Consider the following 26277-nt stretch of genomic DNA (forward strand, 5'->3'; position numbering starts at 1 on the left):
ATGTTAACTTGGCACAAGCTAAAGCCATCTGAGAAGAGGGGACCTCAATCAAGAAAATGCCTCCATAAAATCTGGCTGTAGAAAAGTCTGTAGGGCATTTTCTTAATTAGTAATTGATGGGAAAAGGTTCATCCCATTGTGGGCTGGTGGTCCTGGGTTCTATATGAAAGCAGGCTGGGCAAGCCATGGGGAGCAATCCAGTAAGCAGCTCTCCTCCATGGCTTCTGCATCAGCTCCTGCCTCCAGGTTCCTGAGATGAGGTACTGTCCTGACTTCCTTCAATGATGGAGCATGATGTGGAAGTGTAAGAGATATGAACCCTTTTCTCCCCAATTTGCATTGGCCATGGTGTTTCTTCACAGCAATAGAAACCCCTACTAAGACACTAGGCAAACACTCTACCACTAAACTACAATCTCCCTGCCCAAGGAGAATCAACTTCAAAGTCAAAGATGTATAGGGCTCAAATCTTGACTTCCTTAGTTTTAGTTGTATGATTGGGCAAACAGTAAATACTTTGAGCTGCCTACTTTTAAGAAGTAGGAATATGCATAAAACCATCTTAAATTCTGGTCAGAGTGTAGATCCAGGGGAATGGGCTAGGGCAAGCCAGAGGGACAACAGGACTCTTGGTGCTTTTGATATATCTGCACGGTTGAGGTGAAAATCTGAGAAGGGTCCATTGAGGAGATAAAGGCTCAATGAAACAGAATGAGGAGGAGGCTTTAACATAAGGAGAACGTGGGAAGAAAAGAGTACAGCCAAAGAGAACTTTTAAGAGACGAGTTAGTTTATTAAAAAGACTATGGTCATGCATGATGGGGCATATTAATCCCAATACTCAGGAGGCCAAGGCAGGCAGACCTCTGAGTTTGAGGCTGGCCAGGGCTACATAGAGAGACCCTGTCTCAACATTTGCCCCCCACCCCCTGGCCAAAAAAAAAAGGGGGGTATGTTTAAGAAGTTTTGTTAGCCAGGCAGTGGTGGCGCACGCCTTTAGTCCCAGCATTCAGGAGGCAGAGGCAGGTGGAACTCGCGGAGTTTGAGGCGAGCCTGGTCTACATAGCAAATTCAAGACAGTCATGGCTTTCTCAAAAAGAAGAAAGAAAAAGAAAGTAGAAAGGAGAAGGAGAAGGAAGTAGTTGTTGCTGTTGTTATTAAATAATATATCCATCCTTTTTGTCTGCTCCCAAAATAGGCACACACAAAAATTAAAAGTCCCTCCCCCATCTTTTGAAATTGGAATTCTTGTTTGGTGGGGTAGAGTGGGGAGAGGCACAACCACATATTGAGACTGGCTTCACAGAAAACACAGGAAGGTGGAAGAAGGTTGAGTTACATCAGGGTCACATGAGAATTACATAAGATTATGCAGAATGGATGGGGTTCAAATAATCTAAACACTTTGCAATAAAATTACTATGCTAGTGACCCTAAACATATTACTTCTTTTTTTGGTTTATTTTTTATTTATTGTTATTTTTTTATTTTTATTTGCATTGGTATTGGTATTTTGCCTGCATGTATATTTGTGTGAGGGTGTTAGATCTTGGAGTTACAGACAGCTGTGAGCTGCCATGTGGGAGCTGGGACTTGAACCCAGGACCTCTAGAAAAACAGTCAGAGCTCCTAACCACTGGGCCATCTCTCCAGCCCTTTTTTTGGTTTTCGAGACAGGGTTTCTCTGTGTAGTTTTTGGTGCCTGTCCTGGATCTCGCTCTGTAGACTAGGCTGGTCTCGAACTCACAGAGATCTGCCGGGCTCTGGGATTAAAGGTGTGCACCACCACCACCACCACCACCACCACCACCACCACCACCACCGCCCAGCCAAACATATTACTTCTTATTTAAGCTGACAATGTAAGTCATAGGTTGGCATGCTTAATGAATAAGTTATACATTCACAAGCCTGCAAATGTTCTGGATGGCTTTTTGTTTAAGAAACACGGACACAACAGAAGTACATGGTGAGATCATGGTCTCTCTTGATGCTTATTTGCCCTTGTGTGCAGCTTCTCAGGCCCATTCTCTGACTCGCTATCTCTAAAACCTGTCGACTAGATCGTTGCAGCCCTAACGTCTGGATCTGTAGCCTCATCTAGGAGCTGCTGCTCTGCTGTATCATACAGCCGCTCCTCGCCTCTATAATTTTGTTCTTTTTTAATACGATGTGCCATCAAGTATAATGCATAGGATACAAGCCTCAATTATTGTCAGTGTACTTGGGGATTCATACCAATTATAGTGATATTTCTCTGACAGGCTCCAGGCGAGCTGCAGCTTGGAGTTCCTCAACACCAAGAAACAAAGATATTTTATTTATGGGAGGGTTTCCAATAGCATTTGAAATCCTTTAGTTTAAAACTGTCCCTTTTTTTTTTTTCATTTAGATGCAGTAATTTTGTGCTTTACACGAAGACATGTATTTAATCTGTACTGTTATAATTTAATATACTTCAGAGCATACTAATTATAGTGAGCCTTGATTCCTTACAGCTTGGCTAGGTGGAAGAGATGTTTCACAGCAGACTTACCCAGCAGAAATACTAGGCTTTGTTACCTTCTCTGGCTCCCTGCTTAGTTCTCTTCATTACAAATCTCTCCATTCTGCCTCTCTCCAGTTTCTTCCTTCATTGTGTTCCAGGAGTAAATTCAAGACGGTTTTACTCTTTTTGAAACTTTTTACAAATACAAGAAAAAAGAACCTCTATCTGGCCTAATTTCCACTGATTTCTTTTACCTTGTAACTCTAGAGTGACAGTTTTGGCCTCCTCAGTGTTCCCTCCCAACACCTGAAGAAAGAACAGTGCTCTTGAACTTGTACTGTTTTATCTGAATGCAACCCACTTCCTCCCTCTGAGCCAATGAGTCATTTTCTCTTTTTAAAGAAAGCTTTAAAAATCTTCCATTTCTCTGTAGTTTAAAATTAATCTCTTTGTGAAGTACTTCATGTCCTGTGTACAAAAGACACTCCATAGAGAAAAGATTGCTTTAAACACTCAAGGACTACACAACTGATGATGTGATGTGGGACATACCAAGACTTTAAAATGCTAAGTTAAATAGCAAAATAGATATCGTTTATCTTTCTTCTTTATGGAAACAACGGCTTTTGTCTCTTTTGTTTGCTAATTAATTCTAGAATCTTGTAACCTAGTAGATTTTCAATAAATATTTGAACTAATGAATGGTTGGTTTTCTCCTCAATCTTTTATTTGTTTTATGGAAGGGAGAGAAATTGAACCCAAGGCTTCCCACATGCTAAGCACACATCCTACCACTAAGTTACACTTGCAGTTCCCTCAGTATTTTAGCTTTCTTTTTGCTATTTACACAGCTGATATTTTCCACATTAGTTTTTTTCCTGTAACTAAGTAGAAAATACTCATAAGAGGTATTGAAAAGAAAGAGATAAATCAAAATGCAAAAGGTGCAGCAGTTTGCTAAGGTAAGCTTTTAAATGCCTAAAGAGGGCTGGAGAGACAGCGCAGTGGTGAAGAGCACTGGTTGTTCTTGCAGAGGATCCAGATTTAGTTCCCAGTGCCCACATGGTGGCTCATAACCACCTGTAACTCTAGTTCCAGGGCATTTGGTGCCTTCTTTTGGCCCTAGGGTACCAAGTATACATGTGTTGCAAATACATGCAGGCACTCAAACATATGAAGCAAATAAAAATGAATGAATAAACAATTTTTTTTTTTTTTTGGTTTTTTGAGACAGGGTTTCTCTGTGTAGCTTTGCGCCTCTCCTGGGACTCACTTGGTAGCCCAGGCTGGCCTCGAACTCACAGAGATCCGCCTGGCTCTGCCTGCCAAGTGCTGGGATTAAAGGCGTGCGCCACCACCGCCTGGCCGAATAAACAAATTTTAAATGCCTGAAGAGAAGCACATTCATTTCAGCACAACTTAGAGAATTTGCAATAATGTATAAAGTATCTGTTAGTATCTATGCCTATGTCTCATTTTATATGCACCTAATAGAAGCATTGCCTTGGTTTAAAGTAAAATCACCTTCTTTTGCAACATTGGAGCAATGATTAATTTAGACAAGATTTATTGACAGGTGCTAAAATAAATGGTGAAAGCTTATTGCAAAACATGATATAACATGATCTGAGTATCACCCACAAATTACTGAATTTCCAAGAGGTGTTTTTTGTCTTTTCTAATGAAGAACCCTCACAAACACCATCTACTTTTGTCTAATTGGCTGGGTTTTTGGGTTTTTTTTTTTTTTGTTTGTTTTTTCAGACAGGGTCTATGTAGACAGAGCTAGCTGACCTTCTACTTGGCTCCTCCTCCTGAGTGCTAAAATTAAAAGTGTGCATCACCACAACTGACTCAAGAATACTATCTTAATGACACAGTCAAACTTAACATCTTGGGTTTTGGTGTGGTTGTTTTATCTTTGGGAAAGGATTTCATTATGTAGTTTTGCCTTGCCTGAAACTTGCTATGTAGACCAGACTGGCCTCAAGCTCACAGATGTTCCTACTTCTGCCTCTTGAGTGCTGGGATTAAAAGTGTGTACCACCATGCCTGGACAAATTTAACATCTTTTTTTTTTTTTTTTTTTTGGTTTTTCGAGACAGGGTTTCTCTGTGTAGCTTTGCGCCTTTTCCTGGAACTCGCTTTGGAGACCAGGCTGGCCTCGAACTCACAGAGATCCGCCTGGCTCTGCCTCCCGAGTGCTGGGAAATTTAACATCTTAATAATGGAGCAAACTGCCATGTTGTGCCTTCTAACATAATATACTGAAAAAGTTCTAATACCACTTAGATATTTTTCCCGTCAAAAGCATTTACATTTAAAATAATGAGAAAAAACATTCAGGGTCAGCTAGATGGCTCAGCAGATAAAGGTACATGCCACAAAGCCTGACAGAGTTTAATACCCAGAATTCACATGGGGAAAGAGGAAGTTGACTTCTGCAAGTTGTGTGTGTGTGTGTGTGTGTGTGTGTGTGTGTGTGTGTGTATACACATAAACAAAACATTTTTTTAAAAAAAATTTTAATCAACTTCAAATTGAGGGATACTGAAAATAGTTGGCCTGCTGTTCAAAAATGTTATTGTCTTAAGAGGCTGGAGAGATGGCCTAGCAGCTAAGAACACATACTGCTCTTGAAGAGGACCTGAGTTCTGTTCCCGGCACCCATGTTGAGAGGCTCATAAACTGATCCAACATCCTCTTCTGGACTCCATAAGCACCTGCACTCACATATGTACATACTCACACACATATGCACATGATTAAAAACAAATAAATTGCTGGGTGGTGGTGGTATACATCTTTAATCCCAGCACTTGGAAGGCAGAGGCAGGCAGATCTGTGCGAGTTCAAGGCCAGCCTGGTCTACAAAGTGAGTTCCAGGACAGCCAAAGCTGTGATGCAGAGAAATCCTGTCTTAAAAAACCAAAACCAAACAAACACAAAACCTAAAAAATAAAATAAAAATAAATATTAAAAAAATTTAAATCAAATGTCAGTGTCATAAAATCTGACAAGGTTGAGGAGCTATTTTGATTAAAGGAGACTAAAGAGACTCAGTAAGTACATGTAATACATGCACTCAGCTGAGGACCATGAACCCAAAACAACCTCTTTACAACAATTATAAAGAATACTGTTGGCTGGGCGGTGGTGGTGCACGCCTTTAATCCCAGCACTTAGGAGGCAAAGTAAGGTGGATCTTTGTGAGTTCGAGGCCAGTCTGGTCTACAGAGTGAGTTCCAGGACAGCCAGGACTGTTTCACAGAGAAACCTTGTCTCGAAAAAAACCAAAAACCAAAAAAAAACCAAAACCAAAAACAAAACAAAACAAAAAAAAAAACCCACTGTCAGAACAACTGGAGAAACTTGGATATTAGATAGCATCATTGTTGATGTTAAACAGCATCTGTTAATTGTCCTGTGCTTATGAAGGAGAATGTCTTGCTTTTAGAAGACATATGCAGAAGTCTTAAGTGGTGAACTGTCAGTGTCTACAAATAACACTCAATAATCAGAAAAAGAGACAATTCTCAAATGGTTCATACACAAAAAATAGACTAATACGTCAATATACGTCAGTGCATATATATAGGGACATACATGACTGTATGTAGATAGACAAAAAAGATTTCACAGATGTGGATACCAGCATGATGTGCATGATGTACATGAGAGAGGTGGGGGGGGGGACAAGAGGAAGGAAGGCAGGGAGAGAGAAGGAGAGAGTGTGTGTGTTGCAAGGATATAATACCCATTGGGGAACCTAAGAGAATGGTGTGTGTGCACTCATTGTGGTAATCTGCAAATTTTCTCTGGTTAAAAAGTTTTCTGAGTAAAAAAATAGGAAAGCTTTTAAAAGTCATTATGAACTCAGGGTTATTCAGCTGCTTCTTCAGTCAAACATTTTGGATGGTTATAGCAAACCTTCCTTTGAATTTTATGCTTTCACAATCTCATTTTAGCTCTTTGCTTTGCTATTCCTTGCCATCTTTCAGAGAGCCATTGTACTCTTATATGTGGGCAAATACTTCAGTAAATTCTGAATATGCATTGTAAGACTGACATTGTTTCTATGAGCAGCAGACTTCTCTTGTGGTTTTTTTTTTTTTAAGATGTCTCTTATATGTCTAATCAAAAGCCTAATTTTTGTTTTTAGTACAGCAGCCTTTCAATGTTTCTGGAATGTAAGCTTTATCTGCCTAAGATCATTTTCTTTTTTAAGATTTTTTTATGTGTACAAATGTTCTGCTTGAATGTATGCATGTATGTGTACCACGTGCATACCTGGTGCCTGCAGAGGTCAGAAGGTGTTGGACCCCCTGGGACTGGCATTAGGGATAATTGTGAGTCAACCGCGTAGGTGCTGGGACTCAAACCTAGGTCTTCTGCAAGAGCAACAAGTGTTCTAAAGTGATGAACCATCTCTCAAGCCCCTAAGATCTTTTTCTTATTGTCCTTCAATACCCCTTTGTCTTAGGTCAAGTCAGGGCACCTAGTACGGATGACAATTGTTAAAATACTGCTTTATTCTATAGAGAATACAGAAAAAATAGGTTCTGAATAACAAATAAATGCTATGTGCAGTTAGTTATGAAGTAACAGTGTACAGGGTAATGAAGTAATCTGAATACACCGTGCCCTCCTGAGTGAGGTAACCCAGAATCAGAAGGACAAACATGGTATGTACTCACTCATAAGTGGATAAAGGACAATCAGACTGCAACCCACAGATCCAGGGAGGCTACATAGCAGGGGGGACCCTAGGATGACTGTGGCTTACAGTAAGTTTTGGTTTTACCCAATCACTGGGCAAGCTTTAGTGAAACATTTCACTATTAGGATAAGAATCTGTACCCTATCAAGCTGATGAAAGAATATGCTGGCTGTACTTTCAGGAGGGGAGGCTAAAATCTTTTTAGATCATGGATTAGCCTATAGGAAAATGTTGGCCGTAAATCAAACAGTGAAGGGGAAGATGAATAGGAATATCACAATTTAAGTAAAACATAGCTCTCTGAACAGATGAAGATAAGTTTCTTCTGTATCCCAGAATCTAATCAACGTTTATATGGATAATTCAGCTATTATTTGGCTTAAAAGGGCTTATTGGGAAATGTTATCATTTTTACTATTTTTTACAGAGAAAATATTTTACTGTTTAAAATAACCCTGGACTTCTAAATTATAACCTGTTTTTATGTTAAAAAAAAATGCACCATGCCCATATCAAGGCTGATTATTATTGTAGTTGTTTTGAGATGAGGCTTCACAACATAGCCCAATTTGATTTTGAGTTCACCATCCTCCTGCCTTCATCTCCCAAGTGTGAGGGTTACACGCATGTGATATCACACCCAGATAAGGTTGATTATTTTAAGTGATTTTATTCTATACTCTAACCTTTGGATAGTAATCTCTGTGAAATACAATATAAGGGCTTACGTCATAGTTGCTCCTGGATCTGCAGTCATTTGATTGGTCACAAAAACAGCAACATTATATTCTGCATCAAAAAATAAAGAAACTAAGAGAAGGGCAATAAAAATACAAAGTTCATTGTTTAGATTTCAGTTTAGGCTGGATGGTGGTGGTACACACCTTTAATTCCAGCACTCAGGAGGCAGAGGCAGGTGGATCTCTGTGAGTTCCAGGCCAGCCTGGTCTACAGAGTGAGTTCCAGGATAGCCAGGTCTACATAGAGAAACCCTGTGTTGAAAAACAAAAAGCAGATTTCAGTTTAGGAATCTTGCACCATGAGTTCATTTTATAAACAAGCTCTTGTTCCTAGCTGTCCTGGAACTCGCTTTGTAGGCTAGCCTCGAACTCAGAGATCCATCTGCCTCTGCCTCCCCAGTGCTTCTAGTAAAGACATGTGTGACCACTGCCCAGTTTAAAATCAACCTCAAATGGAATTTTGTTTTGTTTTTTTCAAGACAAGGTTTCTCTGTGTAGCCTGGACCTCACTATGTAGATTAGACTGGCCTCAAACTTAGAGATCTTCCTGCTTCTGTCTGCAAAGTGCTAGGATTAAAGACAAGTGCCACCATGCCCATGCCCATCTTCCTATTTTTCATTAATAATAAAAAATACTTAAAGTTATCATTAATGTTATATCAGAATCAATTTTAGTTTAAATAATCATCTAAACTATGAAAGTAATTAAAAATTTTATGCTTCTGACATCCTTCTCAGCTTCTCTTCAAAATACACTCTAGCAAACATAGTCAACAGATGATACGTGACACTGCCATTTTATTTTAAACATCTACCTTCTGAGATTTTTTGGAGTCGTGACAACATCTGGGCCAATTTTTGCTGCCGTTCAGCCAATTCCCCACGGCCACTGAAATCCACTCGAAAAAGTGCCATTATTGAGTCAATGATCTGCGCAAGAGTAACATAAAACCAAACATGAATTTTAAAATAGAAGGAAGATGCCTATTTAAACAGAATAGAAAAATGCGGTAAATAGCTCTGTCAGTGAACAGTATTTAAAAGCTTGTACCAATAGTTTGAAAATGCCAGCTTCTTCGTGAAACTTGGCTGCAACATAATCAAGTAGCTCCATCTGATGTTCACCTGATGGGAAACACAGAAAATGTTACAAAAGCCAGAAGCAGAGGCTAAGCTCATGCATGTGTTTTTGGGAGACAGGCAGATAGAGTTCTTCTTTCTTTCCAACTATACTTTACTAAGTAAAGACTGCATATTCTGCTTGAGCATATGTGGCAAATGGTTCCTTAGCAAAAAGAATGTTGCTCTAGCTGGGCAGTGGTGACAAACACCTTTAATCCCAGCACTTGTGAGGCAGAGGCAGGTGGATCTCTGTGAGTCCAAGGTCAGCCTGATCTACAGAAACAGTTCCAGGACAACCGGGGCTGTTACACAGAGAAACCTTGTCTAGAAAAACAAAACAAACAAACAAAAAAACAAAACAAAAGAATGTTGCTCTGGGTGGCTTTAGTTCACTGGTAAAACACATGCCTAGAGTATGTGAAAGCTGAGGTCAAGCCCAGCACCACAGGGGAAAATACCTGACTGTTACTTTACATTTCAGAGACAACAAATAACGAATTTGAAGACATTTGAGTACCTTGAGGACTCAACAGATGATAACATTTATGGACTAATTTGCAGAAAATTTAAAACAAGGAAAATGAGTGAAAATATTGTATTATCAAATGGTAAATTAGTGTTGTCAGCCTTCCCATAACTCAAGTTTAAAATGCAACTGTACAGGGCTCTTACTAGTATAGGCACGAGCATAGAGTACATTGTCCAGTACTGCATCGTGGTCTACGTTGAAGCGATCAGCGATGTCACGAAGGCGATCTGGACGGCTGGAGTGTGCCAAGATTAAGGATCCAATAAACCAATTCCAAAGAAAGTCTAGATAGCTATAAAAGGTAACCCTGTGACGAGTAAAGCAGCTGAGACATAGCAGTGTGTCCAGAGGCATTCAGATGCCAGTGATGACTTAAGGACTGCCAGAGCCTCCTTTCTCTAAGAGCTTCAAAACACCTTAGGGGACAGTGAGAGGTCACAGAGAATGGGAAAGCAGAAATGAAATATCAAGTTTTAAAATAAGTTTAGAAGCTAGTTGTGATGTCCTCATTTTATAAGGACACCGACAAAGAGTTTTAGCAAATAACTTAGGATTATACAGAACAGTTAAAGAGAAAAACTAGAAACTAAGGTTTGTGAGTCTCTTTTGTTCATAGCTCTATAAAAATAGGCATATTCTAGAACACTAATGTCACTGAGTTATAATTCGTCACTTCAAATTCTTCATTGGTTCAAAATGCAATAGTTTAACATTCCACTAATAATGTGTGGCAAAAAATTATAAATTTGATGACATGAAGTAAAGGGTCAAAAATAACCTCAAGGGTCTAAAAGGAACTTGATTTGATTACACAGGTTTTGTTTTTGTCTTTTATACACCCTCTAAAGAAGTTTGTAGCTTTCTGAAATTAGTAAATTCCTGTATACCCACAAAGATACCATGGAAGATGCTAATAATCACTAACCGGTAAACTACAGAGAGTAATCAACACTTTATTCTCTGGTCTGCAGTGACTCTAACAGTGTTGCAAGTGAAATGAAGAAACAAAAAATGAATGTCTCTAGTTTCATTTCCCTTTTGTTTGCATTGTTTATAAAACATCAACTATTGCCAGGTGGTGGTGCATGCCTTTAACCCTAGCACTTAGGAGGCACAGGCAGACAGATCTCTGTAAATTCAAGGCCAGCCTGGTCTACAGAGTGAGATCCAGGACAGCCAAGGTTACATAGAGAAACCCTGTATCAAAAAATCATAAATAGGGCTAGAGAGATGGCTCAGCGGTTAAGAGCACTGACTGCTCTTCCAGAGGTCCTGAGTTCAATTCCCAGCAACCACATGGTGGCTCACAGCCATCTGTAATGAGATCTGGTGCCCTCTTCTGGCATGTAGGCAGAACACTGTATATATAATAAATAAATCTTTAAAAAAAAATCATAAATAAATAGATAGATAGACAGACAGACAGACAAAATAAAATTAAGCTGGGTGGTGATGGCGCACACTTTTAATCCTAGCACTTGGGAGGCAGAAGCAGGTGGATTTCTGAGTTCAAGGAACAGTCTGCTCTACATACTGAGTTTCAGGACAGCCAGAGCTACACAGAGAAACCCTGTCTCGAAAAACAAAAACAAGTCGGGCGGTGGTGGCACACGCCTTTAATTTAATCCCAGCACTCGGGAGGCAGAGGCAGGCGGATCTCTGTGAGTTCGAGGCCAGCCTGGTCTACAGAGCTAGTCTAGGACAGGCTCCAAAGCTACAGAGAAAGCCTGTATGGAAAAACCAAAAAAAAAACAAACAAAAAAAAAACAAAAAAAAAAAAAAAAACAAAAACAAACAAAAGAGTTGAGTTTACACTGAGGGGAAATATAAATCAATCTATAAGTATTTACTGATTACCACATGGAACTGACCCATTATCAGTGCAAAGCATTGTAGAAAACAAAGAGTTGCTGTGGGATGGTCTGTATGTCAAGTGTGTTGCTGATTGGTCAATAAATAAAACACTGATTGGCCATTGGCTAGGCAGGAAGTGTAGGCGGGACAAGGAGGAGAATAAAGCTGGTAAGTGGAAGGCTGAGTCAGAGACACTGCCAGCCGCCACGATGAGAAACAGCATGTGAAGATGCCGGTAAGCCACGAGCCACGTGGCAAGGTATAGATTAATGGAAATGGATTAAATTAAGCGGTAAGAACAGTTAGCAAGAAGCCTGCCACGGCCATACAGTTTGTAACCAATATAAGTCTCTGTGTTTACTTGGTTGGGTCTGAGGGGCTGTGGGACTGGCAGGTGAGAGAGATTTATCCTGACTGTGGGCCAGGCAGGAAAACTCTAGCTACAAAGAGTAATAAGAATCTATGTTCTAGGTAAGTTTAAAACTTACAAAGACAAAATACAAATGTAAGAAGAAAAATATCAAAGACAGTAGTATAGGTTGAGAGACCCCAAGAGAGTAACATGAGAGATTTTCCTCCTGAATTTCCCTTTGCTCTTAACTATTTTCTTCCTGTCTTGATAAAATCCAGACTGCTAATCTGCAAGAGCCATTCCTCCCTTTTTGAGGAGCACCCTTAGCCAATTCTCTCTGAAACTCGATGAACTCCAGCTGAGCCCTTCTTGCTGCAGCTCTAAACATTCCACCCTCCTTTCCCAAGTTAGAAGGTTCCTTCAGAGACTTTTCATGCCCAGATTCCTCAGCAATCTGCAAATAGTTTTTGGCTTATTTTTCTTCCACAGGAGTATTTTTGATAATAAATTTTACAATAGCTCAGGAAGTACAAAATTTTCTGAATTGGATAATTACCGAAAATCAGAAAGAGCAGGCCTTGGTATCTATGAGAGGCTTAACAATTTGTATCATTCAGTAAGACAATGACATGGGGATAGAGAAAGCAAATCTCTTGTAAGATGGAAAGCAACATATGAATTTCTCTATGACCAGCCAAGCCAACAGTCAAAAGAGAGAGCAAAGCAAAAGGCATTTCAGACATGCCAGGTCTAGGTTTACCACCTTGGTCACCTTCCTGAAAGCAGTGCTTAAGGTGTTTCAGCAAAACAAAAGCAAGATGCTCTGTGGATGTAAGAGGCCTTGATGACAACACAAAAGCCTTCATAGCCTAAAGAAAGTTAATGTAATGTTTTTCAATTTCTAACATGTTTAGCAAAACAAAGCATGTTTCTCAGGATGGGATTAGACATTCTCATCTCTTTGCCTCTAATTGTGACAATGCTGAGAAAGAAGCCTGGTGAAGCAGGCTGGGCTTCAGCGTGAACAGCTTTAATGAAGCTGTGCAGATCTGACATCTTCTGAACCTGGCACTTCCTCAATCACTGTGTAAATCACCCCAGACTCCACTGCAAATGTTCCCTGAAACTAATTCCCAACTCTAGCAATCCTTCTCATCTGCTCTTTTCTTCACACTTCAAATTTGCTTGCCTTCCACAACCAGACTTCCTCCTACTTTCTGATTGTACATTCTTCATTTTAGTCCTCTTCATAAATACAAGCACACAACAAAGTTGTAAGTTATCTCTACCCTCTCTTTAGTTAATTCATCCACATCTCTGACTCCACCCTTTCCTCAGCATTTCCCACTGTCATCTGTACATCCTCCTGCCCCTCATGTTCAACACACTACCAAGCAACAACAATTGTCCTCAGCACCATTCTGTTCTCTGCCTAGATGAGACTCAAGGTGGCCTCTCAAGCCACTCTCCTTTGTCTGCAGTTTCCCTTGCTAATGCTTCCTGTCCTCTTCTTTTCTTTTCTTTTTCTTCATTTGTTTGCTTGTTTTTTGAGACAGGGTTTCTCTTTGTAACAGCCCTAACTGCCCTGGAACTTACTATGTACCAGTTTGGCCTCAAACTCACAGAGTTCCACCTGTCTCCGCCTCGAGTGCTGGGATTAAAGGCATGCGCCACCATGCCCAGCTTTTTATTTTTTTGGTTTTTCGAGACATGGTTTCTCTGTTGTAGTTTTGGTGCCTGTCCTGGATCTTGCTCTGTAGCCCAGGCTGGCCTCAAACTCATAGAGATCAGCCTGGTTCTTCCTCCTGAGCCCTGGTATTAAAGGCATGCGCCACCGCCACCCAGCTGCCCAGCCTCTTTTTGTTTTTATTGCTTCCCATCTAGATAATATCCCTATTTTCTTAGATTTTTGAAAAAATATCTAATTGATTTCAAAGTCCTTCATGTCTTTGACCCAAATCACCTTTCTGGCTGTGTATTCTGGAATACTTTTATATCAATTAAACTGCCATACCGTCTGTGATACAAACAGCTCTGACCCTTTCCTTCTGTATATTTAAGTTCTTCAAGTCTTTCCCTCTACTTGAGGCAACATCTTTGGATAGAAGCTTTAGGAATGACTACGACACAATTTCATCTCCTCGTGTACTTGTTGTGTAGAGAAGTCATCAAGTAATCAGTGATGTGAGCACCTGTCAGCACAGCTGTCCCCTGGGCTTCTGTCACTATTGTTGGTTACTAGGGTCACTACAAAAACCATACAGCAAGACACACTCTCTTTTGTAGTAATTGCTCTCCCACACTGCCTCAGGACTTGTTTAAATAAAAGGGTTACAAAGTATTTTCTGTGTCAATGAAGATAATTTTTCCTCCTGAGTAGCCACCTGCTCCTGGAAGTTGCGCTGTCACTAGGGAACAATTAAAAATGAATATTAACAGGAATGAATAAACTTTGCAGAAATAAACACAGATTAGCCTTAAGTTTACACTGGTTGCAACTCTAGTAAACTTAGTAAAGAACAGTGACCCTCTGGCTTCTAAAAAGATTGCTGCATTTCCACTTCAGTAACCAGTACTCTGCCAGGATAATAATAATTTAGCTGAGAATTTTAACATCTCTCACAATAGGAAATATTTGCAAAGCCAATTCTCCCAAGTAAACAGAATTAGAATTTAAATGTTACTAATTTTATTTTCATAATAATCACATTTTTTTTTTTTTTTTGCGCCTTTCCTGGACCTCGCTCTGTAGACCAGGCTGGCCTTGAACTCACAAAGATCCACCTGCCTCTGCCTCCTAAGTGCTGGGATTAAAGGCATGTGCCACCACCACCCGGCCACAAATATAATTTATGCTAAATAATTTATTTAGTAACCTTTATATGTATGTGTGTACTGTAGGCATGTGTAGCTGTTTCTGTGTGTGTGCACATGTATGTCCACCTTTTATAATTCAGCATCTCTTACTGAATATGGAACTTACTGATTGTGCTAGACTGGTAGGCAGCAAGGCCCAGGAATCTTCCTGTCTTAGTCTCCTCAGCACTGTGATTAGAGGTGTGTGCTGCAGTGCCCAGCTTCTTACAGAAGTGCTATGGATGCAAACTTTGGCCCTCATAATTATGTGGCAAGCACTTTTCTCGACCGAGCCATTTCCCCACAGCCCAAGCGTTTATTTTTTTAAAAAAAGATAGGTTCTTATGTATCCCAGATTGGCATCCAACTTACTATATAGCCAGGATGACCTTGAACTCTGATCCATCTCTCCAGAGCTAAGATTATAGGCTTGAGCAGGTTTATACAGGGCTGGGGATTGAACTTAGGGCTTCATGTATGCTGGACACGATTCTGTCAACCAAGCTCCATTCCCAGCTCCTATGTATTGCACTGCAGTAGTTAACATAAAGAACTACTTCATACTAGGCATACATATACACTATTTCATTTACTTTTCAAAACTCCCCCAAGATTTGGCACTATATAATTATTTCAGTTTTACTATGAGGACAATTAAAGGGGTAAAGCAACTTGCCCACAGTCATACAGCTATCAGTGATAGAACCAAGACATTTTGATTCTAGAATACTGGCCCCCTTTTCACTTTTTTCTTGTGTGTATTTGTGTGTTGTGTTATCTTGTGTGTATACATGTTCACATGTGTTAGGGTGCACATCAGAACCCCCTATTAACTTCTTTTCTATGTTCCTTTTATTTAAGTAAAAGAAATGCAAATCGAATCTTTGTTAATAAGGAATTTCTTGTTTATTTTGTTTTAGAAAAAAATTATACACTTACTCTTTTTAAAACTTATATTTGCCAGGTGTGGTGGTGCATACCTTTAATCCCAGCACTCAAGGGGCAGAGACAGGCAGATCCCTGTGAGTTCAAGGCCAGCCTGGTTTACACAGTAAGTTTCAGTCCAGCCAGAATTATATAGTGAGCCTTGTCACAAAACAAATAAACACCCAAAATTTTATCTATTTATTTATTTATTTATTTATTTATTTATTTTAGGGGCACATGATGCAATGGCATGTTTGTGGAGGTCAGGGGACAACTGTGGGAGTCAGCTCTCTCCTACCACCATGTGGGTTCTAGAGATCAAACTCAGTGTCTCAGGTTTGCAGGCAAGTGCCTTTATTACCCACTGAGCCATCTTGCTGGGCCCCAAATTTAATTTTATGCTTCTCTTTGAACAGAATACACCCCACAGGCAGTAAAGTATTCTAGTCTTCAATAAATTTTGTCATTGCTGTTTTTAAAAAGTCAGGAAAGATGGATAGGAAGAATTTGATACACTGGGTGCGTCTCCTGCCAATTCACCACAAACCACTTACCTTCTCTGTACTTCCATTCAGGTGTTCATAGTGCAGCATGACAACGCACCTCAAACACACACATTCCAAAACTATCTGTGTAACAATGGACTGTCTACTTAACCTCTTGAGTTTTGTTTCCTCGAACATTTGGTCCACTGCATAAGATCATGGAAAATGCCATAGAGGTCTAGTAAGTGAATGTTCTGACTATCGATGTTATGTTGTTGATGTTAAAATGTGTTCTTACCACAGAGGGTATGAGACAGCTGAGTTTTTCCAGTACGAAATTCTGTGAAATTTAGAAAAAGGGACTTTTAGAAAAGTACAGTTACTATTTATATATTTTCACTAAACAAACAAAACTAACACTGCATTTGGGCTAGAAGTGTCACTTAGTGGTCTAAAGAAACTTGTCTAAGGCCAGGCGGTGGTGGCGCACGCCTTTTTTTTTTTTTTTGGTTTTTCGAGACAGCGCCCGGCTGGTGGCGCACGCCTTTAATCCCAGCACTCGGGAGGCAGAGGCAGGCGAATCTCTGTGAGTTCAAGGCCAGCCTGGGCTCCCAAGTGAGTCCCAGGAAAGGCGCAAAGCTATACAGAGAAACTCTGTCTCTAAAAAACCAAAAAAAAAAAAAAAAAAAAAAAAAAAAAAAAAAAAAAAAAAGAAACTAAAATGCCCAAGGTCCCAAATTCTATCTCCAGTATTCCCCTCCACAGAAGACCTCACTGCTTTCCAATTGTCAAATCTCACTCTTAAAGGTCCTCCTATCACAAAAGGATGCTGCATGTATGAATACCAAAAGTGGGAGAGAAAACAAATTCATCCCCTCAACATAAGTACTGTTTAGGTTAAAGTTAATTAAAAGCAAATTTTCCATAGCACTATTCACACAAATGAAAGTTTAAGACCTGACCACAGAAAGGACAGCCAGGCTCTTTCACTGTGCTGAGATCTCAAGGAAAAGCTGATGGGATCTTGAATGGTGACATCCCTAGTTGCCAGCAGAAGCAAATGTTCTCCACAGAAAAACTTCTCTAATCACTTAGATCCACTGAACTCTCAGTTTAAATTTTTAAAAAGCTCATATATAATATATAAGAAAAGAAATTGCTAAGTTTGAGTCAATAGAAATAATAAAAATTAGATTTACTTCTTCAAGTCAACAGAAACAGTAACAACAAAAGACTTAGTTCTCTAAGACTGTAAATATTGGCTTGTCAGATTCAGCATGTAAAACAGGAATACATGGATTATTTGTAAAAATATAGCACATAGGCCAGGTACAGTGGTGCAGGCCTTTAATATTAGCACTTGGGAGGCAAAGGCAGGTAGTTCTTTGTGAGTTCCAAGCCAGTCAGGGCCACACAATAAGACCCTGAATTCACACACACACACACACACACACACACACACACACACACACACACCATACTATATATACTATAAACTGAGAATAAATTTATTCTCTATATTCATGGAATATGCATTGCCTAAACAAAAGATCAACCTTATTATTAAGGCACCTTTTGAGGGAATAAGAAAAAATTCAATTTCTTTATATAGTAACCAGAGATAAGAGGAAGAAAAATGTCAGTAAGAAATATGCTAATGTTAATATATATTTTCATTTTAGCTTGGAATAATCCTGTATTATAATAATTGACATTTCATCAAAAGTTCCCAAACAGGAACTTATTTATTATTTAATTATATATTTATTCATATATAAACATGTTATTTCATATAAAATTATTAAGGTTTTACCTACCTCCAAAAGCTTCTGTTATTGCCATACTTTCAATGCCACCTCCTAGTAATTTACTGGAAACAGACATAAAGTTTTGGTGACAGAATATAAATACAAATATCAAGAAAGGAAAAAAAATATCAAGAAAGGAGATGAGCTAGGTGTGGTGGCACACACTTTTAATCCCAGCACTTGGGAGGCAGAGGCAGGGGGATCTCTGTGAGTTTGAGGCCAGTCTGGGCTATAGAGTGAGTTCCAGGACAGGCACCAAAACTGCAGAGAAACCCTGTCTCGAGAAACAAAAAAAAAAAAAAAAAAAAAATTCATAGTTGAAAGAAATGACACTCACTGTTTAGATCACAGGTTCTATAGTAGATGAGCAGGAAGATGAACAAAGTAATTTATAAGCCCTGTTCTTCTGAGTATCAATAGTAAATGAGTCCCTAAGGCTTTATGTCCATTATTCTTTTGAATTAGAATTAAAAGATCTGTTAAGCTGGGTGGTGGTGGTGCACGCCTTTAATCCTAGCACTGGGGAGGTCAAGGCAGGAGGATCTCTATGAGTTTGAGACCAGCCTGGTCTACAGCGCTAATTTGAGGACAGCCAGGATTACACAGAGAAACCCTGTCTCAAAAAACAAAAAAAAAAAAAAGTGTTTATTTTGTGGTGCTAGGGATTGAACCAGGTCTTGCACATGCTAAGAAAGCCTGAACTACACACATGCAATGGTCTTGTTACTAATCAAGTTTCTCAAACTGTGCACAGATAATGTTTCTAAAAGTTAACTGAATGTTCAATTTTTTTTTTCTTCAGGCATGTCTCTCTATGTAAACCAGGCTGGCCTGGAACTCACTCTTTAGACCAGGCTGGCTTCAAATTCACAGAGATTCACCTGCCTCTGCCTCCTAAGTGCTGGGGTTAAAGGCGTGCACCACCATGCCCAGCTTTAATTTTTTTAAACATTTTAAAGCATCTTTTAATGATTTATTTATTTTTATTTTATGTCCATTAGTGTTTTACTTGCATATATGTCTGTATGAAGGTGTCAGATCCCCTGGAACTGGAGTTACAGACAGTTGTGAGCTGCCATGTGGGTGCTGGGAAATGAACCCAGGTCCTCTAAGAGAGCAATCAGTGCTCTCAACCACTGAGCCATGTCACCAGCCCCCCAGTTTTAATTTTTAATATGTTCAGAAGTGTATGAAAGACAGACATTAAGAGAATCCAGTGATTGTCATTGTTGGTTTAATCTCACCTAAAACCAAATTTTAGGCAGACCCTGTCAGAAAAGAAAATGTTCAAAGATAGTATGCTGTTTTTTTTTTTTTTTTTTTTTTTGTTTTGTTTTGTTTTTTTTTTTTGTTATCTTGAAACAAGCTGAGACATATCAGGAAAGAGGAAATCTTAATAGAGAAAATGTGTCCATCAGATTGGCCTGTATGCAAGTCTGGAGGGCATTTTCTTGATTAATGACTGATGTGGGAGGGCCTAGCCCACTATAGGCAGTGTCATTCCTGGGCAGATCATCCTGGGTGTAACAAGAAAGAAAGCTGAGCAAGCCACGGGAACAAAGCAGTAAGAAGCATTCCTCCATAGCCTGTACTTCAGTTCCTGCCTCCAGGCTCAGGCCTTGAGTTCCTGCCCTAATTTATGTCACTGATGGAGTGTGACCTAGTGGAGTGTGGTGCACACCTTTAATCCTAGCACAGGGGAGGCAGAGTCAGGAGGATCTCTGTGAGTTCAATGCCAGCCTGGTCTACATAGTGAGTTCCAGGACAGGCAGAGCTACAGAGAGATCCTATTTCAAAAAGCCAAAGAGAAAGGAGTGGGGATTGCTGTAAGAAGAAATAAACTCTTTCCTCCCCAAGTTACTTTTGGTCATGGTGTCTTATGATATCAATAGAAACCCTAACTAAGACAAATAGTATATACAATGTTAGCACTTAGAGGAAAACTGCCAGGTTTTGACAGCATATGTTTAATTGGTAACACAATGTTTTAGTGAATTTAATGTTCTCAATATGAGAAGATCTAAAGAAGTTATGATCTCATCCAATCACTAAATGCAGTAAGTATGTGTTACTGTGCTGAGACCTGGTAGGAGCACTTAAAAAGCCTTTGTAGTTTCTATTAGCTTGTCTTTGGGGATGCAATCACAAATCAGACAAAGCCTTAAGAGAACAGATTTATATTTGTTTAAGTAAGACAGCAATTTAAATGCAAATTGAAGCATTTTGGAAGTTATCCACAAATTTAATGAGGGCTGTGCTGACTTCAATTAAGAAAAGAAAAGGGTTGGAGAGATGGCTCAGTGGTTAAGAACACTTGCTGCTCTGGCAGAAGGCTGAGTTTGATTCCTAGCACCCACATGGTGGCTTACAACCATCTGTAATTCCAGTTCCAGGGGATACAATACCTTTTCTGGACGTCATGGGCTAAATACTTATACACATAAAACAATATAAGAAAAAGTTAGACACTGGCATGTATAATCTGAGGACATTGACTACAAAAGCATCCCACGAGGAGTGAAAGCCCTTGGAAAGGTGACTATTAAAGAATTTGCATGCTACGGGGTAGCAGTGGTGCACACCATTAATCCCAGCACTCAGGAGGCAGAGCCAGGTGGATCTCTGTGAGTTCGAGGCCAGCCTGGTCTACAGAGCAAGATCCAGGACAGGCACCAAAACTACACAGAGAAACCCTGTCTCGAAAAACAAAACAACAAAACAACAACAAAAAAAAGAATTTGAATGCTATTCTTCATCTTGAGAAGAGTCAACCTGAAAATATATAGTTTTGGAAAATATTAGTCAAAATTTCTGGTATTTATGCAACGTTGAGAAGCTAAAAAAGTAACCCTAAAACTTACCTGTGAAAGCAGCCCAAATTATTTGAGATAATAAAATGATTTCCTTTGTAAAACTCAGGAACATTTAGAATTATGGCGCCCAACGTGGGGCAAGAGTTTCCACCTAAAACCTGAGAAAAGATTCTAAAACGGAGCTAAAAACAGCTTCCTAATTGTCTCTCTCAAATGAGCGGCAGCTGCCGGTTTGAGCTACTGGCAGGTTCCTGGCCTGTGTGCTCGACCTGCCTATGGCGGAAATGAGGCCTCTGCAAGTGGCACATTAAGCTGCATGGTGGATTTAGCCTTTGCTAGTACAAAACAAAAAAAGAGGTTTCTGGGCTACACGCTGCTTGGATAAAAGCATAGACCCACAATAGCTCCCAGAGCTGGTGGTGAACTTACCACCGCCATGTTGGGAAGCTGAGGTGGGCAGAGCCAGCAGCCACAGCTGCTGCAGTTTAAAGCAATAGATTCACAATAAGACAGATTCAGATGTAATAGTTTACAATGTGTATAAAATATACGTAGGCTTGAAAGAGACAAAAAAGGTGATATATACAGTTATATAAACAAATACATAGTTTTAAAAAATAAAGTCTTTAAAGAGACAATAAAATTAATATAGAAAATAAGCCATGTAAAGATGAATATTACACAGAGAATCTGGATTGTGTTGTCTTTGGGATTTTTAACTGCAGAAAAACATTTGATTGTAAAAGCTGTTGAGTTATGCCAAAATATATGTTTTTTTTTTGGTTTTTCGAGACAGGGTTCCTCTGTGTAGCTTTGCGCCTCTCCTGGAACTCACTTGGTAGCCCAGGCTGGCCTCGAACTCACAGAGATCCGCCTGGCTCTGCCTCCCGAGTGCTGGGATTAAAGGCGTGCGCCACCACCGCCCGGCTACCAAAATATATTTTAAAGGTACCTTGACTTCAAAATTTGGATATAAGGATATGTTGCTTTGGAAAGGAGACTCTGCTTTTGTTCCTACAGAAAGCCAGAGGCTATGGATTTGTTCCAGATTAAGATACATCAGGTTTGACCAGCCAAGACCCCCTGAAAGGTCTCTGATGACACCATGGCCCAGATGATCCAACATCCAAAATGGTTTGAAGGCAACTGGCTCAGACAATATAGCCTCATGGACTATTCCATAATTCTAAAATTTTCTTTGTGTCCCCATAAGATACAGCACCCCCCTCCAGCAGGAAGTAGTAAGAAAAGCTATGCCCAATTCCCAAATTATATGTAATTTTACTTTAAACCTTCCTTTTTGAAAAAAAAAAGGGGGAAGTGCTGTGGGATGTTCTGTATGGCAAATGTGTTGCTAATTAGTCAATAAATAAAACACTGATTGGCCATTGGCTAGGCAGGAAGTGTAGGCGGGACAAGGAGGAGAATAAAGCTGGGAAGTGGAAGGCTGAGTCAGAGAGACACTGCCAGCCACCATGATGACAAACAGCATGTGAAGATGCCGGTAAGCCACAAGCCATGTGGCAAGGTATAGATTAATGGAAATGGATTAATTTAAGCTGTAAGAACAGTTAGCAAGAAGCCTGCCACGGCCATACAGTTTGTAACCAATATAAGTCTCTGTGTTTACTTGGTTGGGTCTGAGCGGCTGTGGGACTGGCAGGTGATAGAGATTTGTCCTGACTGTGGGCCAGGCAGGAAAACTCTAGCTACAGAATTAGGTGCAGAAGAGTAATATTTTAAATCTAAAAAAGATTTAAACAGATACAAATCAAATCTACACATTACTATTTAGTGTTTGAGAACTTTCAAAGTATGAGAGACTTTGGCTTTCTGATAATAGAATAGCTCCAGGAGAGTTGCATTAGATCTGTGGTTTGAAGTTGATAACTAAGTTATGAGCAGCAGCTGAACATTTATGAATGCCTAAGTCTTACTGCACTTGTAAGATTATTAGACTTTAAAGATATGTTGTACCTTTGAGGAAAGATCTTGCTTTCTTGGGGGCACTGAGGATTGAATACTGCTAAGTGAGCACTTGATCACTGGGCCACATCTAGCCTAGTTAGTAATTAGACAAACAGCCAGCTATGGTGGTGCATGGTCTGTAATCTCAGCATTTGGGAGGCTGAAGTAGAAAGATGACAAGTTCAAGTCATCCTGGGTAACACATAAGACCCTAGACAAACACACACACACACACACACACACACACACACACACACACACACACACACACACACACACCCCAAGTCATCCATGAGATAGTTAGAAAATTGAGCTCTCTGGGAAGATAACTAATGACAAAGGAATTAATAGTTTTAGGTATAGTAGTGGTGATATGATGGTATTAAAAATGAGAGTCCTGGGGCTGGGGAGATGGCTCAGAGGTTAAGAACACTGGCTGCTCTTCCAAAGGTCCTGAGTTCAGTTCCCAGCAACCACATGGTGGCTCACAACCATCTATCATGAGATCTGGTGCCCTCTTCTGGCCTGCAGGGATACACGCAGACAGAGCACTGTATACATAATTAATAAATAAATCTTTAAAAAAAAAAAATGAGAGTCCTGGGCTGGGCAGTGGTGGCACACGCCTTTAATCCCAGGACTTGGGAGGCAGAGTCAGAAGGATCTCTGAGTTCCAGGCCATCCTGGTCTACAGAGTGAGTTCCAGGACAAGCCAGGGCTACACAGTGAAACCCTGTCTCAAAAAGCCGAGAGAGAGAGAGAGAGAGAGAGAGAGAGAGAGAGAGAGAGAGAGAGAGAGAGAGAGAGAGACAGAGACAGAGAGAAAGAGAGAGAGTGTGTTGTCCTGGGCTGTGCACTTAGCTTAGCATTCATTTATTCATTTGGGTCTAATAAGTAGCTTAGACTTCATAGTCTTCAGCCTTTGGTCCTAAATCTGCCCCTCCTGCAAGTCCCTTCTTTGTGATCTATATTTTTCTGATCTTTAGACCTAAAACCTAGGTGTTATCCTTGGTAACCCCATTATACCCTAATTATACTTCATTAGCATACCCTGCCTGTTCTACTATTAAAAAATAAACCACATAGCTTCTTTCATAAATATACTACAATTATAGGTTCTTGCAGGAAGAAAAGATAAATAAGTCAGGGAGAAAAAAAATCTATAAATCAACTTTGTTGTTGCTGTTTTTTTTTTTTTTTTTTTTTTAGACAGGATTTCTCTGTGTAGCCCTAGCTGTTCTGGAACTCATTCTGTAGACCAGGCTGTCTTTGAACTCACAGACATCCACCTGCCTCTGCCTCCCCAGTGCTAGGATAAAAGACATGTGCCACCACCACCTGGCTAAATTAACTAATATAAAAAAAAATAATAAAGTCGGGCTCAGTGGCCCTGGCTGCTTGGAAGCAGGAAGGTCACTTGAGTGCCTATATTTAACATCATCCTGGATAATCTAATGAGAGTCCAAAAAAAAAAGATAGATGAAATATTTGGGGGAAAACTCATTATAATCAATTTGGGAAGAAATGGCAATACATGTCAGAAATCATAAGAGTAAATGAAAAGTGATTCTAGAACCACCCTTACTGAGGAATAAGCCCTAGTAGATTGTTTCTTCCAAAATATTCACTCTATAACAACTGATTTTTAAGTAAACACAAAGTGGGAAATGAAATTTTCTTCAACGAAGATGGAAAGGAATGGAATGTAAGCTGGTATTTCAAGTCATAGATAAATAAAGGCTAAATTAGAAACAACTTATGAGCATGAATTCCTTGGAAGAAATGTAATCTGTTCCTACAAGCAGCCTGGAATTTGCCTCACATTCATCTTGGAACAAACACTACAAATGCCTTCAAAGGAGGAAACTACTTCTACTCACGATAGTGGAAATCATGATGAGATAGAGGAAAAGAAAAATGGACTCCATAGACTTTACTTAGTGGTAATAAAAACTGAGATACGCACTCAAATTCCTGACTCCCCGTGGTGATATGGAAAACCATCTTCCTCTTTTCGCTGTACTCAAATGCAGTTAGGAATCCTGGTTCCTAAAGAAAGACAATGGAGAGGTTAAAAAACAGTGTGAGATGATTGGAATGCCAGCTGCCTCCCAGAACTACATGCTCAGCTATCAAGCTCATCATTTGTGTATGCTCTTTTTTAAAAAATGTATCAGAACATGGACAAAAACTAGGCTTGGGGCTAGAGAAATGACTCAGTTTAAGAGCTCTTGTTTCTCTTGTAAAGGATCTGGGTTCAGTTCCCAGTACTCACATGGCAGCTTACAACTGCCTATAACTCTACCTCCAAGGGGATCTGACACCATCACACAGACATGTATGCAGACAAAATACCAATGCACATAAAATAAAAATAAATAAATCATTAAAAAAAACCAAGGTGGAGAGTAATAGAGGAAGACATAGGATGCCTCTGCATGCACAAGCACAGGCACATGTACCCACATATAACACATGTACATATACCTCACATGCACATGAGATTTAGGGGCTGGAGAGATAATTCAGTCAGTAAACTTTTACTTTGCAAGCACAAGGACCTAAATTCAGTACCCTGAACTCATGTAAAGAAAACAGGAAGTAGTGCACTTGTAATCTCAGCATGAAAGGAGACAGACAAAGTGGATTCTTGGAGCTCACTGGCCAGTCAGCCTAGCCAACTTCATGAGTTCTAGGATAGTGACAGAAACCTCTCCACCCCCGAAAAAAAAAGTAAATGATGCCTCAGGAATGATATCTGAGGTTTCGACACCTGCACACACATACAAAATAAATGAGATTTAGCTTCTAAAAATAAGAAGACTATGGGGTATGGTAAAATGACTCATTGGGTAAAAATGCTAGCTTTGAATTTGACCTTAGTTCAATCCCAAAACCCAATTAAAGGTCAAAGGAGAGCCAACTCCACAAAGTTGTTCTCTGACTTCCACATGTGTGCCATAAGTGCAAGTCTCTCCCCTGTACATAACACACACACACAAAAAAAAAATTTAAAGATGTGTAGGAGCAGCTAGGACAGTGGTAGCACATGCCTTTAATCTTAGCACTCGGGAGGCAGAGGCAGGTAGATTTCTGCGAATTTGAGGGTTTGAGGCCAGCCTGGTCTACAGAGTGAGTTCCAGGACAGCCAGAGCTGCACAGTGAAACTCTGTCTCAAAAAACAAACAAATAAAAAATATGTGTAGGAGCTAAAAAGTAGTAGTTTGCCAAAATCTGGGTACTACTGTAGGGCTTCTTAGACACTCTGGCAGTTGCGGAAGTGACCTCTGGATATACTGCTTTAGTAGGTCCAGAACAGAGCAATTGGACCAGGAACACACTGGTCACCTGGGACCTGTCCAAGTTGAAGATCACAATACTATTTGTATTACCTGCCTACTTTGACTGCCACTTCTGGTCATGAGACTCCCCCATACAGGGAGAAATAGAAAGTGTTGGGCTTCTGTAGACAGGGATACTTGGTGACTACTTTTTCATATATTCCTATTTCTAGACTAAAAACAGGGTTCCTCTGATGATCCCCAAAACTCTACAGGAGAGTTTAGGTCTAAGGTTATATGCCTTTCCCTGACAGCCTGACTGCTTGCAGTCCAT

General features: G+C 39.9%; 1 protein-coding gene across 2 annotated transcripts in view; it reads right to left on the reverse strand.

Annotated features, from left to right (window-relative positions):
• Dmc1 (DNA meiotic recombinase 1) overlaps positions 1–26277 on the reverse strand; it is a 42112-nt gene that overhangs the window by 12651 nt on the left and 3184 nt on the right. The window contains exons 4-11 of one of the 2 annotated variants that reach the window (XM_052747475.1): positions 24629–24711; positions 17891–17943; positions 16372–16413; positions 14141–14213; positions 9743–9834; positions 9000–9073; positions 8764–8878; positions 7937–7997 (exon numbers count right to left, since the gene is read on the reverse strand). In XM_052747475.1, coding sequence (XP_052603435.1) covers positions 7937–7997; positions 8764–8878; positions 9000–9073; positions 9743–9834; positions 14141–14213; positions 16372–16413; positions 17891–17943; positions 24629–24711 — 593 coding nt within the window. The remainder of the gene's footprint in view (positions 1–7936; positions 7998–8763; positions 8879–8999; positions 9074–9742; positions 9835–14140; positions 14214–16371; positions 16414–17890; positions 17944–24628; positions 24712–26277) is intronic. The other variant, XM_052747474.1, reaches the window with a different exon arrangement.

This window comes from Peromyscus californicus, unplaced genomic scaffold, assembly GCF_007827085.1.
Source record: "Peromyscus californicus insignis strain IS unplaced genomic scaffold, ASM782708v3 Scaffold_20__1_contigs__length_68692818, whole genome shotgun sequence".
NCBI lineage: Eukaryota > Metazoa > Chordata > Mammalia > Rodentia > Cricetidae > Peromyscus > Peromyscus californicus.